This window comes from Gavialis gangeticus, unplaced genomic scaffold, assembly GCF_001723915.1.
Source record: "Gavialis gangeticus isolate Ggan-Ray unplaced genomic scaffold, GavGan_comp1, whole genome shotgun sequence".
Taxonomy (NCBI): Eukaryota; Metazoa; Chordata; order Crocodylia; family Gavialidae; genus Gavialis; species Gavialis gangeticus.
In genome coordinates, this window is record NW_017728995.1 from 24,364,140 (window position 1) to 24,380,647 (window position 16,508).

The 16,508-nt window shown below is 45.4% G+C and overlaps 1 protein-coding gene across 1 annotated transcript in view; it reads right to left on the bottom strand.

The window, feature by feature from the left end:
• ZMAT3 (zinc finger matrin-type 3) overlaps positions 1–10,702 on the bottom strand; it is a 14,132-nt gene extending 3,430 nt beyond the window's left edge. The window contains exons 1-5 of the mRNA XM_019503330.1: positions 10,620–10,702; positions 8,397–8,728; positions 4,651–4,770; positions 2,083–2,249; positions 1,858–1,958 (exon numbers count right to left, since the gene is read on the bottom strand). Coding sequence (XP_019358875.1) covers positions 1,858–1,958; positions 2,083–2,249; positions 4,651–4,770; positions 8,397–8,672 — 664 coding nt within the window. The 5' untranslated portion in view covers positions 8,673–8,728; positions 10,620–10,702. The remainder of the gene's footprint in view (positions 1–1,857; positions 1,959–2,082; positions 2,250–4,650; positions 4,771–8,396; positions 8,729–10,619) is intronic.
• Positions 10,703–16,508: the final 5,806 nt, after the last annotated feature.

Sequence of the window (16,508 nt, forward strand, 5' to 3'; positions counted from 1 at the left end):
ACACCCCTCCCTTGTGTGCCACTGGCTACAGAAAATGAGGTGCCTTAGCTATGCTGGACTGGAGGGTGTGCTGTCTCTCTTGTGCAGGCCTTTGACATTTTTGACACCATCCCTAGACCTAGGCTCATGGACCCACTGAGCCTGGCTTTCTAATGCAGTGGTACTCAACCTTTTTCACACTGGGACCCATTAGCATAATTATCGGCTTGCCACTATCCATGACCCACAACCCCCTGACCCCGGCCCACACAGTCTCTCTCTCTCTCCCCACTCCTCTGGCTGCTGCATCCGGCCTCCTTCCTCCCTTCCTCTCCAACTCCTGGGGCTGCTCTCAACGCTGCATGCTCACCAAGCTTCCAGCTACATGCCGGCTCCATCCAGGCTGCCAGTGTTGCATGGTTTCCCTGTGCAGGCTGCAATTCCCTAGGACCTCCCCCTGACCCTTTACAATGTTCTTGTGACCCACTTTTGGGTCACAACCCATGGGTTGAGAAACACTGTTCTAATGCATTCCTATGCATAACCCATGGGCCTGAAAGTTTTTCCAGAGGCTGCCTGCCCTGCAGTGAGAAACAAGGATCAAAGGGAAATCTCAAGGAGGTCCTCCACATAATTTTCCCTGACAAAGGCCTCTCAGCCAAAGAGTCCTAGGAGTCTTTTCCTTCCCCACCAGAGAAGCTTCGGGGTCCATAGGAAGGGTCCCTTAATATCTGCCTGCATGAACAGCCAAGGCCTCTACTGCCTTCTCTTCCCTAAGCAGCACTGGTAGAAGCAGAAACCACACAGTGGACCCGGAAGAAATTCATACCTGCAGGGATATGTAGATGAAAGGGAATGGTCTCCACTGCTCCCTGCCTTCACACCCCCAGACCCACCCCAAGAGTCATTTTTTCAGAGAGACAATTATGCATGATAATCCCAAGGGAACTAGATAATGTGCTGCATCAGAGGTACATGAGCAGGGACATGTCTGTAGGCAGAGATCCTGCAATTCAAACCCAAGAGGATCAGGTCAAGCTAGCTCTCAATCTATTAGTCCTCATTTACTAAGGCCAGTTGGTAGCCTTACTTGAGTGAGATCATCTGGTCTGTGTTTTGATAATAGGATTATACACCAACTTTCCCCTTAAATCTTCCAAGTGCTTAATAGACAGTGGGCCAGATCTCCCATTCCAGCCTGGCACTGTTGCATCTCTCAGGTTATATGAAAAAGCTGGATGCTGGCTGTAGCTGGCCAACCAAGAGCTTCCCAGACAGCTCCCATGCTTGCTGCCTGCACCTTGGTATCAGCATGGAGGGCATTCCAGCGGAGGAAAAGATGTGCTGGGGGTATTCTGGGATGCCATGGTTGTGTGTAGCTCTACTACTCCACTGCTGCATAGTCCCTTATGCTGAAGTCAAGACCAGTACAGAATGGAAGCACTATGACTGGCTCTCTAACCTCCTCTACAAGGACAAGTGGAAGCTGGATATAGGAGGGACTAAAAATCTATGGCTACCTATACACGTGCTCGGAGGTTGGGGCTAGGAGGGGGAGTAGAAGGGGTTAATTAGTGGTTCCTGGGCAGCTACTCTAATTAAAACACCCCGCCGTCACATGTATTAAACCTCCATGTGTTTAAAAATGGCTGGAGGATGCTTTATCTAAACTTCTTTCAACAAGGTTTAGTTAAAGTGCCCCTGCAGCCATTTTAAAAACACACAGGGGCTTAATGCACGTGATGCTGTGGCGATGCTGCAGATTAATCAAGTCTGCTCCAATGTGTTCTAATTACAACGCCAACCAGCACATGTATAGGCAGCATTCATTCTGTGGTAGTGGCCATGTGAGTTGTGATGCAAGCGCACATGGGGTACCTGTGTTGTTCTGAACTGTGTACACATTTCTTCTATTCTGCATCATCTTATACTCGTTCCCTTCTTTCCGTGCCCGCCGCTTGCCCACATCTGACGTCTCCCTGAAGGTGAAACAAACACACACAGCTCTGTTTTAAATCTCTTTGCGATGTATTAACAGAGACTGCCAACGTCACAGCCACACACGTTCTGACCAGCCTCAGGTAGAGGTTGAACAATACCTACGAGAATGAGTTATTCTGAGCTTCTGCCAGACGCAGCCTCTTGGCATGATTCTTTCCTTGGTAGTGAGCCTGGGCCACAGCTGGAGAACTGAACGAGGCATCGCAAAGCTTGCAGTAATCGTTCTCTGTGGCCAGGATCACTCGGCCGCCCGGTTTAGAAGAGCCCATCTAGCAGCAAAAGAAGGGAAAGCATCATATGAACAGGGCTTATGCTTCATATAACAGGGCCATGCTGACCCTAATGGTGACCTCACCAAGCAAGCCAATGGAAAAGCTAGGGTTAGCACCCAACAAGGGTCTCTACACACTGCTCCCCAAATCATTCCAGCACCAGCAAGGAACTGTGGAGGGTCTGCAGATTTCTTAAAAGCTAAAGTAACCTGCACCAGTACACTGGCTCCAGAGCTTCCTGCTCTCCCTTCCAGCTTCCTCAGAGTCATGGCTTAACTGGTCCTGACTTCCCACTCTGCACAGAAAGGTTATTTCATAGTACAGACGGACGTCTGCTGAAAATATAAAGCAGCTTCCTCCTTGTGTCTGCAGCACTCTGTACTTCCAACACACCTCACCCACCTAAGAGCCCTTCTCAGGCTGCAGAGAAAGCAGCGAACAGTGGTACCAAAACATCCGACTTCCCCTCTCCCACCTTCCCATGATAGCGGGAGACCTGTAGGCAGATTTCATAGAGTCATAGAAAATTAGGGTTAGAAGGGGACCTCAGAGGGTCATCTAATCCAACCCCCTGCTCAAAGCAGGACCATCCCCAAACAGATCATCCCAGCCAAAGCTTTGTCCAGCTCGGTCTTAAAAACCTCCAAGGATGCAGAGTCCACCACCTCTCTGGGTAACCTGTTCCAATGCTTTCCTACTCTCCTAGTGGGAAAGTTTTTCCTACTATCCAACCTAAACCTCCCTTGCTGCAACTTGTGCCCATTGCTCCTTGTTCTGTCATCTGCCCCCACTGAGACCAGTCCAGCTCCATCCCCTGTAGATCCCCAGGTAGTTGAAGGCTGCTATTAAAACCCCTCTCAGTCTCCTCTTCTCTAGACTAAATAAGCCCAGTTCCCTCATCCCCTCCTCAGAAGTCCTGTTGCCCAGCTCCCCAACCATTTTCATTGCCCCCCACTGGACTCTCTCCAATTTGTCCACATCCTTTCTGTAGTGGGGGGCCTAAAACTGGAGGTATGGCCCAGCCCCACAGCAGCACATGAACTCCTGGTGCACTACTGGATGCTATATGGTCTTTCTGCTTAGACTGCAGACTGATGGGGCAGTGACCTTCTGTATGTCACTAAGGACATGGTGCTTCCCAAAAAGATGCTTCAATCAGCCACATTGTCAGTGTCACATTTTCTAAAGTGTGGTTCTTTCAGCCTCTGTTTTGATATGTGCTGCTAGACTCACAAACCCATCACCCCACAGCATTCATGATACAATATGAATGCTTTGGTATGAGCTGGCTCACACTTGGCTTTCTTGTTGCTGTGAAACAGTTCCTCAAATTAGGCAAACCAGGCACTCCAGCAATCGAGAAGTGGCATAACGCATAATGTACAAGGGATGGAGCAGATCTAAGGCCCTTTGAAGTTAACTAGACTTGCATCCACTTCAGCAGGCTTCAGATGAGGTTTTATTTGTATGTGATCAGGTCTCCCTCTAGTGGATGGCCCCAGGTGTTATAACCTGCTACTTTTGTTCAGGCAAATGTTCCTTCTCTTCTCCTTTAGTTTGAGTGGCAGAGGCCTCTACTTTTGAGGCTAAAGGCTGAAGCCTTGATGACTGCTGACCATCATGGAGATGGCTAGATGTAGAAAACTAAACTCTTCTACATAGGCATCTTGGCTCAATTTCACTTGGATGCATGAGCGAGAGCTATGTAGTAGGGCTGTGCAAAGCAGGCAGTATTCGATTCAGATTCAGCCTGATTCGGGGAACAGCGATTCGATTCGCTGATTCAGATCACAGTCCCGATTTGATTCGGCCAAATCTGAATCTGAAGATTCAATTCTGATTCAGAGAATCAACAATTCGGCCACAGAGACAGCTTTACATGTTTTTTCTATGTACCTTGAGGACCATATAAAAGCTGCCTGTGGCCAAATCGCTGAATCTCTCCAAATCGAATTGGAGGCTTCCGATTCGGTTCGGAGAGATTAACGGGTCTCCTGATTCGATTTGGAGATTAAGCCACCGAATCGGGCCGAATCTCCTCCAAATCAAATCAGCGACCGAAGCTTCACGCAGCCCTACCATGTACCCCGAGGATGGCACCCAGACACACAGGAATCCAATGTTACAACATTGCTGTGTTTATCCAGGGCTTTAAACTGCCATAATGAACAGCACATGTGAATTACCCAGGAATCGGGGGGAGGGGGGGGAAGAATTTAGTATTCAGAATTAGATCACTGCTTCCCTGAGGTCAGTACCCTGCATTCAGGAGGGGCTGGTATCAGTTGCTTAAAGGGAAGTCACAGGCATGCACCATCCCAAGAGCACCCTTACCTGCCCTGCCCTGCGATGTGATATCAAAGTACCCTTCTCATAGAGGTTAATGCACATGCCTTACCTGAGCTGGAAGGGAGACAATCTGAGGTGTGACAGGCTCAACTGAATTGCTCATTCTGGCAGAAGCTGGACAACTATTCGCAGCATAGTAATTCCGAAGTTTCTTACTATGGTTTTTCCCCTGGAAATAGAACTCAAATTAACCACTCTGCGGGTGATTAACCACTCTGGTCCCACCTGCATCAAGGAGCATGAGACTGAATTACGGAGCTGAAATGTAAATGCTGTCATGACAGTAACAGCTTCAATAAAGGGTCCGAGCCTGAGAAGGGCTGAGAGGATGGTGCTCAATGTCTCTGACAAAGGTAGCAGGATTGGGCACCTTCTTAAAATCCCTTTCATAAAGCTAATGCAGTAAGAGGGCTGTATTGAGTCTAATCCTATTAACACATCCCTTTGTCTTTTGTTTTTCGCATGTGTGCGTGTTCTATTAAAAAAAATCTACAAAACACACTCCAAAAACGCATGACCAGGCTACCGATAGCACATTTACAACCTCTTGAAACTAAATTCGGGGCAGCACACGCTTACAACAAAGAAATAAAATAGGGAGCCAATTAGACTAGATAATAGTTCATCCTGGTATTTTGACATATCTGAAGTAAGTGGAATGGGAACCTCTCTCTCATATACACACACACTAGTGTGTGTGTGTGTGTGTGTGTGTGTGTGTGTAGATAGAGATAGATATAGATAGATAGATATAGATATATATAGAGAGAGAGGTTTCTATATATATCTAGAAAGTGTGTGTGTATAATATATAGACACATAGATATGGGAGGGGCAAAGAATTCAAGACTATGGGTATGTCCACGCTTTAGTCGCTGCTTTAAATTAGCTTGGGTCTGTTAGCAATGTAGCCACAGCCATATGGCAACTCAGTGAAAGTTGCAGCATCCACCCAAGAAGCCGTGTCAATACACAAGCAGTTAGTCTATGCTGAGCTCTGTGCAACCATGGCAACACTACCAACAGTACCAAAGCTACCCAGTTTAACTCTAGTTCAGGTTGTCTATATGAGCTGTAATGCCCAAGCAGACAAACCCTATGATCAGCTTCAAATGATCAAGTCTAGAAACCGCCAGCGGTGGAGTGTTCCACACGAGGATGTTCTCACCAGGCTGAAACACGAGAAAAAGGATGAAATTTGGTGACCCATACCATGAACCACAGCAAAGGTAATGTCCATCAGAGTATAAAAGCCAGCCAATCCAAGCCAGCCAAAAAACTTGCTGCCATTTAACACACTCCAGTTCATGTAACGGGAGTCCCGATCCCAGACAAGATTCATTCAACTGAATCGGGTCATATGCTTGGTTGCGTTTGGTCCAGGAGAAAGATGTTGTTATTTCACTTGCTGTAGGAGTTACCAAGAGCTTAGCGATCAGTAGCAACACACCTAATGGCGCGTCCAGATGAGCGCGGTCATGCAGCATGTGGCACGTTTGCGGCACCACATACAGCACAGCCCAGTGCTTTCTGCGCTGCGAGGGCACGCTGTCCGAGTGTGAGCTGCTCTGGTTTTTTTTCCCTGCAGATTTTTTTTTTGACCTCTAGATATCCAGGAGGAAAAAAAACTAAACAAACGAAGCAGCGCACACTTGGGCAGCATGCGCTGAAGTGTGGAGCCGGGCTGCCCGGAGCCGCACTGCAGCTGCCAGCCAGGCTCTGCCCGGCAGGATCACTGTGGCTGCAGCCCTGGGAGGCCCCCAGATAAGGCTGCTGGGGCCAGCCCAGTGCTGGCCCCAGCCTCCTCTACCCAACCTGGGGTAACCTGCCACGTGCCAAAGCATGGCACAGGTGTTCCCCAGGGACAAATAGCTGCGGTGCAAGGTGCACCACTGCTACTTGTCCCCAGGCAACCAAACATCCATGCATATCTGGATACACCCTATGTGATTCAACTTAATGTTAAGTGGAGCAGGGGGGAAAGTATATTTAAGGCAAGAATAACTTTTCTACTGTCCTTATTACCCCAAAGAAGAGGACAAGCCTATCATTTTCCTGCATAGCCCAAAACGGTTGTGAAAACAGGTCCACAATTACTAATTCAACATTTTATTGCAAGTATCAGGATATTTAATGCTCTATTTAAAAGTCCCCATTCCATGATTTAGCTGGTAATCAAGAATTACAGCCTTTATTTCCAATGTCTTACCTTTTTAGTCATTATGGTTGCAGAGAAAAGCTTGAAAGTATGACTGCTAGTGCTCAAAAAATTAAAGTCAAATACAAATAACAAAAATATTATTTTGTTTCATCTCAGGATTTTTTAAGCAATCCCATGATTTTGAGGGTCTACTATGTGATTTACAAACATCTGGAATTGGCAATCCTGCAAATGATTCAAAACATCTCCTTTAGCACAGAAGTTTCCTAAAACAATTACATTCACAGCTCATCTTTTCGAGGCCTTAACCATGGGGTGCCCTGAGATCCCTCAAGGGTGCCATGGGGTGTCACACAAGGTAGTGTTGTTAAGCGTCCAAACAAGATAAATACAGAGATTTCAGAGAGGAATCCATAGTGGCAAAAAGAAGTCTGACCTGTTATGATCTTTCTGAGTTCTTGCAACAGAAGAATGGGTCTACTGTACTATCCTTCTGTACTCAAAAAAATAAGTGAAAAGGATGAGCTGGCATTTTCTGAGGAGCGCCTCGAATCTATTAACTGGTGCCTCAAGTCTATTAAGCAATGCCTCAAGTCTAAAAATGTTGACAATCAGTGCCTTAAGCAAAGTAAGTTCATAGATTTCATAGACATTAGGGCTGGAAGGGACCTCGGAAGATCATCGAGCCCAGCCCCCCGCCCAAAGGGCAGGAAGTCAGCTGGGGTCAAAGGGTCCCAGCAAGATAAATGTCCAAATGTCTTTTAAAGGAGTCCAAAGTAGGTGCTTGCACCACCTCCGATGGCAGTCTGTTCCAGACCTTGTGGGCTCGGACAGTAAAAAAGTTAAGCCTGAAATGGTCTTGGAGAAGTGTGTGACCGTTTGACCTTGTCATCCCTTGGGGCGCTCTGGTGAACAGGCGTTCCCCCAGATCCTGATGCACACCCCTGATGTACTTATAGGTGGCCACCAGGTTCCCTGGCGCTTTTCCAGGCTGAAGAGTCCCATAGCTCTCAGCCTCTCATCGTAAGGCCTGCCCTCTGATCATGCACGTGGCTCTCTTCTGGACCAAGTATTTTTCCCAGAGAAGCTTCTAGGAAGTTTCTTCTTCTTTTTTTTTTTCCTTTCCAATTCCCCCCTTAAAATAGTTTCGGTTTTGTGACGAAAAAATGACATCCGAAATATTTTTCGGTTTGGAAAATAATTTTTTTGTCAAAAAAATGTTCAGGTTTTCCTACCTAGTATTTCTGCAAAACACTCAAAAAGTTTCGACCTAAGCAAGAAATGTTGTTTTGGTCGAAACTTAATATTTCACTGAAAAGCAATGTTTTTACAAAAGATTAACCATCTCTACCCTCAGTTTCAAACAAGGTAAAAAAATGCTTCAGAGCTCCACATTGGACCCTGTAGAGCTGCAACAACCATAATCCAATGTCCCTTCTGGAAAGGAAACCAAAAGGGGGGTCTTGGTCTGTGCCCCTTCTCCCACCCTCTCCACGTCTGGCAACTCTGTCCTGGCACAGGGCTCCCCATTTCTGGCACGCTGGATCTCTGGATCACAATGCACCCATGAAAAGGCTGCTAGGCTTCCCGTGGAACAAGCAGGTGTGGCTAGCTGTTGCCTTTTGCTCTCTTACCTGGTAATGAGCCTGGGCTTGCTGGGCTGAATTCAAAGTGACATTGCAAAGTTTGCAGCACAGGGGCTTACATAGTTCCTCCAGCACAGGATCCTGCTCCACTGCCTTTGTAAGCTCGTCCTCTTGCGTGCGCTGCAAGGAGGGCCCCAGGCCAAGAGATTTCTGCGGGGACAGTGGCGAGCTGGCTCTTGGCCGGGTGGCCACTGACATAGGAAGAGCTGAAGGCTTCTCAGGACGAGAATGGGGAGGCAGTCCTGCCTGCTGCAAAACAACCATTGGCCAGGAGGACCGCTAGCATAGTACAGCTGAAGGACGAAGAGTCTTCTTCAGATCTAGACCAGAAAGACGAAGATGCTCAAATAAGCAGTACGAACCTGTACAAGTAGGCACCAGCCTCACCACCATCACAGCAGCTGCTTTCCGTCCCTCCACAAAGCATAGCAGCCATCAACCCACTTCACCTATGTTTACAACCTTTATGCTTCACTGGAGCAGTGCAAAGCTGCTGCAGCTCATCAGTAAGTCTGGTCCCAAATCTGTTTTATGCCAAGAGAAACTAATTGAAATCTGAGGCTTAGCTGTTAACAAAGCTAGAGCCTCCCGCTGAAAATTTTAGGAGACTCCGAAGAATTTGCAATATCTGCTCAATAAGCTAAATGAAGCTTCAGCTTCCAGAAGGAAATATCCTTGTGCCATATGCCTGTTACCATATTGGGCCTGGAGCCCACCATATTTTGTGCAGCAGCTTACTGTGAAGCTGTGCAGAGCTCACTGAAACAGTGCTCCCACATGCAAACAATTGTAATTTTGGGGCCCGGGAAAGAAACCATTTCCAGATGTTTGAGAAGGGGCAGGCCTGTCCTGAGGAGCACACAGTCTAAAAATGAGCCACCACATAGGAAATAAAGGTATGTCACAATACGTGCTGTTACTGGATGTCCCGTGAACGAAACCAAACCTCGTTTGGAAGCAATTGTATAAGTTGGGAACAACGAACACAAAACAGAGCTCTCATAAATACCAACTTTAAGACAGTATTTCAAAATGGACTTTTCCCAAAAGGAAAATGAAAGTGCATCACATCAATGCTATCGAGTGGTTAGAACAAGGGCTAAGAGTTATCTCCTTGGCACCTCTGCCCAGCGTGGCCGCTGTCACATGGGATAACCTTTGCTATCTGAAACTATACAATAATCAATTATTTTTATTTATTTTTTTAGTATTGGGAGCTTACCCCATATTCATTCTTATTCAATGTATTTCAAAGTTAATCCAAGTTCTTAGGAAGCCCCTTAAATTTCCAACAAGGAGTTCGGAGAGGCTCAATTAATTAGTGTTTGTAAATCATGTCTAACATGATTTACAAACCTCAAGATGAACATTGCTAAGGAAATGCAAAGCAATAACATGATTATGAATCAAGGCAGAGACACGTTTGTTAAGATCATATTAGCACCCACTTGCCAATAGGCCAGATATCAATTCCTGTTTATTTCAAATTATAGGATAAAATTAAATTCCTGGTTGCCAGATGTATACTTTAAGCAGAAGGAGTTTAAATGCAATGAATCATGTTTACATTTGAAAATAGCCAATACCTCAGGTAAACCTGTCAAAAGTAACTTAGCAACCAGAACAGACTTTCAGATTCCAGATTTTCTAAAGGCATTTTGGTACCATAGGCTGCTTATATACATGCTCAGAGGTCGGGGGGGATGGGGGAGAGGGAAATTCCCAGGCAGCTGGTCTAATTAAAACAGGTTACCGTCATGTGTATTAAGTCTCCGCATTTAAAAGTGGTTATGTGACACTTAATCTAAGCCTATATTTGATGAGGTTTAAATAAAGTACCCCCGGGGCTATTTTAAAATGTGTGGGGGCTTAATACACATAACGGTGAGGCCACACTGTTCTCAGAATACAGAGCAGACCTGATTAACTGGGTCTGCTCTGATGCGTTCTAATTAGAATATGAACAAGCATGTGTATAGGCAGCCAAAGATGCAGACAGGCATCCACTGGGTCTTACAAAAATATTTTCTTGATCGGGTACCTAACTTCAATTGAAATCAATAAGATTAGGCACCTACCCTGCTTATAGGTATTTTTGAGGCATCCAAATACCTTAAAAAATTTAGTCCTTAGGAGTCCATGTCTTACTGAAAAAAAAATCAGTGGAACTATTAAGCTCCTAAATCACTTAGGCACAGTTCAAAATTTTACCTCTACAAGTCTTTTGGTATTGATTGGAGAGTCAGGTCCCAGTCCTGCAAGTGGCTTGTTATAAGCAGATCCTTGAATCTATGAGGAAGCAGTTGTAGAGTTGGAGCCAAAAATATTTTCAAAATATAAAAAATTGCAGGCATTAAATTTCTAGAGTTTCCTGAGCATTTCTGGTAAGAGAAATAAGAAATAAAGAAAGCTACAACAAGGCATGCACACACAAGTGCACACTCTGAAAACATGCCAAAAATAAAGATGCAAGCCTTGGGAAGTTTCTTTTATTGTCAAAGCCATTTTCTCCTGTCAAGGTGCTGCGTGAGCAATAAAACAGTTGCTCAAGTTAAATTCAAATAGAATCATAAAAAACAGAAAAGAGCCTCATTAAATTAACAGCTGAAACAAAATTGAGAGAAAACAAGACTGAAAATAAAGAGGGAAAAAAGGGAACAGGGTAGAAAAGTAGTAACTAAAGGACAGAGCATGCTCTAAATCTCAAAGATACCTTTGAAGGAGGAAATGATTTTAAAAGCAGCTAAAAGATGGGCTAATGGATTACATGGTGAATTCTCTGCCCCAGGACTCGCTAAATTCCTTTTAGCTTCAGATAGGATGAAGGAAATCTCAACAGGGTTGGTGGTGTCCGAGCAGAGACCTTTATTAAGATCAAGCCCAAGGAAGAAGCCTCAGACATAGGTACGGTAAAGGACTGTACAACTGGCAAATGGTAAACCATCTCTGTTGTTAGGCCTTATAAGAGAGAAGTGCCCAACTGAGCTTCCAGGATGCAAGGGCAGGGTTTGCTAATGTGAGCTCACACTGGGATGAATAAAGGCGTCACCTATGTAAACTGCAGTGCAAATGAGAAAGCAGCTTTGATCACATGCAGTGTGTCAGGTTGGTCACCCATAAGTGGGTATGAAGAGGGCATGGCCCTGCTTCTAATCAAATCCTCTCATCAAGAATGAGACTTCTTGTCATGATGAACTCTACCCAGAAACAAGATCTCCATGTTCCCAGGACTGATGACAAAGACTTTTTAATGCATCCAGCTGGCAAGATGCATCAAACATACCCCCAGGCCAGAAATGTCTGGTGTCTACAGGGCAACAGCTGTACATCTGCATCTCTACTTGCAAGTTAGAAATCATCTGGCCAAAGGCCTCAGTACTACATGGGTGACAAGAGAGAACTTTGAGGGACACCACCTTTCAGGTCCTATATCATCACCATAAACTGACTCGTTTAGCGGTAACTGGATGTAGACAAATTGGAGAGAGTCCAGCAAAGGGCAATGGAAATGGTTAGGGGCTGGGGCACGTGGCTTATGAGGACAGGCTGAGGGAATTGGGCTTATTTAGTCTGGACAAGAGAAAACAGAGGGGATTTTGTAGCAAAAAGGATGGAGTTAGGCTGTTCTCAGTGGTGACAGATGACAGAACAAGGAGCAATGGGCTCAAGTTGCAGCCAGGGAAGTTTAGGTTAGATATTAGAAAAAACCATCTTGCTAGGAGGGTAGTAAAACACTGGAACAGGTTACCCAGAGAAGTTGTGGACTCTCCATCCTTGGAGGTTTTTAACAGCCAACTAGACAGAGCCTTGGTTGGGATGATACAGTTCGGAAAGGTCCAGCTTTGAGCAGGGGGTTGGACTAGATGGGACCTCCTGAGGTCCCTTCCAGGCCTCATTTTCTATGATGTCAGATCTAGACATCCCAGCCATGTTCCTTTGTTGTCTAAAGCCCGTCAGACAGAAAGCTATTAAAGAAAACCAGACCAAATGACAAGATGACCCTTGTCTACAATTGGCAGGAGGTCACTCATGACCTTAAACAAGTACAATCTCAACTCCAAGACAGTCAAAAGGAGAACCATGCAGGATGCCACGTAAGTCCAAGTGATCCTTGAACTGGATACTCACAGCTTTCTCAATCATTCTCCATATGCGGGGTTTGAAAACTGGACAGCAGTTGACAAGCACTTCAGTGTCAAGAAATGGCTTCTCAAGGAAGGCTTAAAAAACATGGACCTTTCCATTTTGAGGACCACTGATGGCAGCACAGTCACCAACATGAAGAAAGGCGATAATCACAGGCTCTGCGCCACAGGGTATCCCAAAGGACAGGGATATCAGAAGTTAGGTTGAAAATAACTTACAGCCTGAGTCTCTCTCAGTCAAAAGACAGAGAGGGAGTATTTTAGGTCCGTACTATCGTACTCACAAATATGTCCATGTACACATAAATGAAGCGGTAAGCTCAGGTCATAAACCTGGACCATCTCATACAGTGGAAGCTGTGCACAAATGAGCCGACTGTGCACTGAGAGGCTGCATGTGGCTGCAAATTGCCCTAACTTTTCCAAGGGTCCAAGGGTAAATGCACCACTATTCTGGCAGGTGACATTGCACATAGGGGTCGCCTCTTGCATCCACAGATTGACTTTTCACAGGATAACACGTTCAGGTGTCTATGGCCTAAACTGTCCCTGAATTGATCTGAACCAAACTGACTGCACACTATCCAGAAGAGTTTACCTGGCAGAATCCTCATGGAGAACTAAGACCAAGGACAAGTAATATCTTCTACCACCAGCTTGAGTGATTAAATGCCTGCATAAATTATTTGCATATTAAATTCTTGGCTGGCTTTCACTCTGAATGAAGAGAGACCAGTTTCAACACCTGTAGATCACCATTACATTAGAGTGGGCTCCACACACAGAGGATACTGCTGGCACAGTACCAGGAGTCGAGCTATGACCTAGCATCTTTATGAAGATCACAAGAAACCACTGAGCCCCAACCCTGTAGCCTGCAATGCAATGAGAAAAGGGATGAGCTGACAAAGCACTGAAGAGATGGCTGACGTACCCAACAAAAATGACCCAAATAATTTTTTAAAAGGTCTAAACATTAAGTCTATCATACGATTGTCTCGATCCTGACCGATTGAGGTAAACTTAGAAGGGAAATCCATAAAAGTCCATGACAAGACTTCTACTGACTAGGCCAGGATTTCCCCCAGAATCCATTATTTTCAATCAACATAACATTTGAAAATGAACTAGTTTACCAAACTGGCCTTTTTTTAATATTATCATATTGAGGGTAGAAGCCATCCGTAACTCAATTTTAGCATTAAAATGAAGTTGGTGAAACAATGCCAGTCCAAGTCTCTGAATACCTTAATACAACATCAGATTGTACTAAATGTCTGCAGCAGACCTGATATTAGGAAATGAAAAGCAACCATATCAGTGCAGATCAGCAAAACCCAAAAAATCAATCGTGCTTTGAAGCCTCTGTTCAGGAAAGCTTTGCTCAAGGAATAAAGTTTTTTTCTCAGAACATACAGATCAGAGTATTTATTGATAAATTTTCCCCTTCTCAGCCCAGTGGCTAGGCTTTAATATACTCACATCTTCAAGTCTGTTAAGAGAACATAAGCACTCAAAGTCAGGAGCACAAACAGCTTTACTTCTTCCCTTCTGCTTGCACCCTTTACTAAACAACACTTCAATTACATGTTCATATTCAGTTTCTCAGTGATAAACTATACTAGCCTACACTTTTCCTGGACAATTTCAAAATCAGATTCTGATCCCCTTAACAACACTACTGAGCAGTTACTCACATGAGTAATCCCTCTGGGCCTTAGGTATAAGTGCAGCATCTATTTTTTATTATTATTATTATTATTATTCTTTTATACTTACTCCCTGGATTGTTCTAGTCACCTAGTGAATCTATACCCAGGTACCAGCCAGAGCTGAGCACTCCCGTTCTGTCCCAGCAAAGCACTAAGCTATACAAATCAGTGGGATAATGCTCTTTGATTATTTTTATATCAGTTGCCTTCTCTCTGCAAGTATCTTAAGTGTACTGCATGATTTCTTTCTACTCAGTAGCACAGCTTACCCTAAATTCACTGTTCAAAAATCACAGATTCTGCTATCCTTATTCATGCTAAATAATATTGTACTCTACAGGTATTCCCATTAATTTTAGTTGGATTGCTTTTGGAACAGGGCACTAGTCACTGTGAGCAACAGTTCCATAATCTGGCACTGTACAGCTAAATTAAATTCCCCTTTAGGTGACCTGAATGTGCCAGCAAAGTTTTAGTATTACTCTATTGCAATTGTAATGGGTTTGATTCTCCTTCATGCGGAATCCACTTTACACCAATATGGCAATATAAAAAGATGCCTTAAATATAAATGAATACATAAAAATATAAATGTAAAACACAATGTACTCCCACTTACGGCCTACTTATGGGTAAGTTGGTTTTAAAGACGTATGTAAGAAAAAGAACCTCCCAAACATTGTCTTCAGTCTAGAGAGTCCTGGACATTCACTCGGCCAGGGCTACAACAGAGCCCACCTCCAGACCTTAAAAAAGCATCAAGTTTTCTGTGCACCTTCTCTGCCAGTTAACAGTTGTAAAATGTTTGCATTACATGATGAGTGATGAACGCGGCAGGTGGGCCCTGCTGGGCCCCGTCTCATTCAGTCCACAAACAGGCAGGTGTGCTTTTAGGTCCAGCCTAGGGCAGGAGACAGAGCTACTGGTCTCCAGCATGACTGGGGCATTGTGCCCGAATGCCCTCTGGGTCTCACCATCATGCCTACTGTTACACATCTTGCAGGCTGCAGTATACTTCCTACCATGTGCTGGTCTTGCTGCTCAGAAAAGCACAGAAGGATTTAGGCAAGTGAGCCCACATCTTTCCCACCTTTCAGAGGACTGAGTGGCCCTGGGATAATATCTAAGCAGTAGACACTGCACAGTCTGCAAGGACCACAGTTGTACATAGCCTTTGCATGAGCTGCATGGGAAGAGGTCTTCATGTGTCCACCGTCAACACCTTATTCAACTCTAAACTGTGCCAGGCACAATCTGGGCCCTAAACTGGAAAAAACAGCTAGTCAAGCACGTACATGCAGCATGGTCTTCCTCGGTCACGGATTTTGCAAGCACGGCAAGAAAAGCCTTTTGTGAAATGCCTGGTGTGCGCGCAGGCTGCATTTTTAAAATCGGTCCAAACAAAGTTCAAATCAATTATCTACACCATATTTCACCTGCTTCCAGCGGTTTCAGGGATGGAGCTTTTAAAAAAACCACCATCTTTTGTTTTAATCAGAAGTTGATTTCCTTTCAATCCCCTCATACTCCAGAATGACTCTCAAATCACCTCGAAACCCATCAATTACCCGTAGTCGAGATTATCCTGAAATCAAGGGATTGCTGACAACTCCAGAATGAGCACAGCGTTTTTCACCGGGACTTGCCCAATAAATTCGCCTTTGGTCAGCAGCCATTGAAGCCTTTGTAAAGTTATGCCAGTGAACACAAGGCAGCAAACTGGAAACACCGCGCGCGTGCAACTTGGGTGACAGCGCTCACGAACAGCGCAGATACAGACCAGGTCACCTAAAGGCAAGAGGCAAGGGAGCGTTTTGCTACATCCCACATCGCAACGGCACTGGAAATACCAGTGCAAAAACCTGACTCTCTACCAAAGGTCTTCACGGGAGGTTGGCGAGCCTGCAGATCCGCTTGGAAATCCTGCGCATCCCTTACCTTGGACCGGCTGCGATTCAAGAGAAGCCAGGGCGGCGATGGGGCAAATATACACGTAAAAAAAAAAAAACCTGCCTGCTTTTTTTAACATGCAAAGAAGCGCACCTGCAACCTGCAGGGGCCAGGGCACAACAGCCACCTGCGCAGCCTCCCACTCCCACCCCGGCACCTCTGCAAGCCCTGTCCAGGCTGCTCCCGCCGGTGCCGTGCACTTACCGCAGCCCTGGCAGCGTCGGGGAAGGGATCCTGGAGCCCCGCGCCCCCGGCGCCGGCCTGCGCCTTCCCCCTCCGCGATGCGGGCGCTT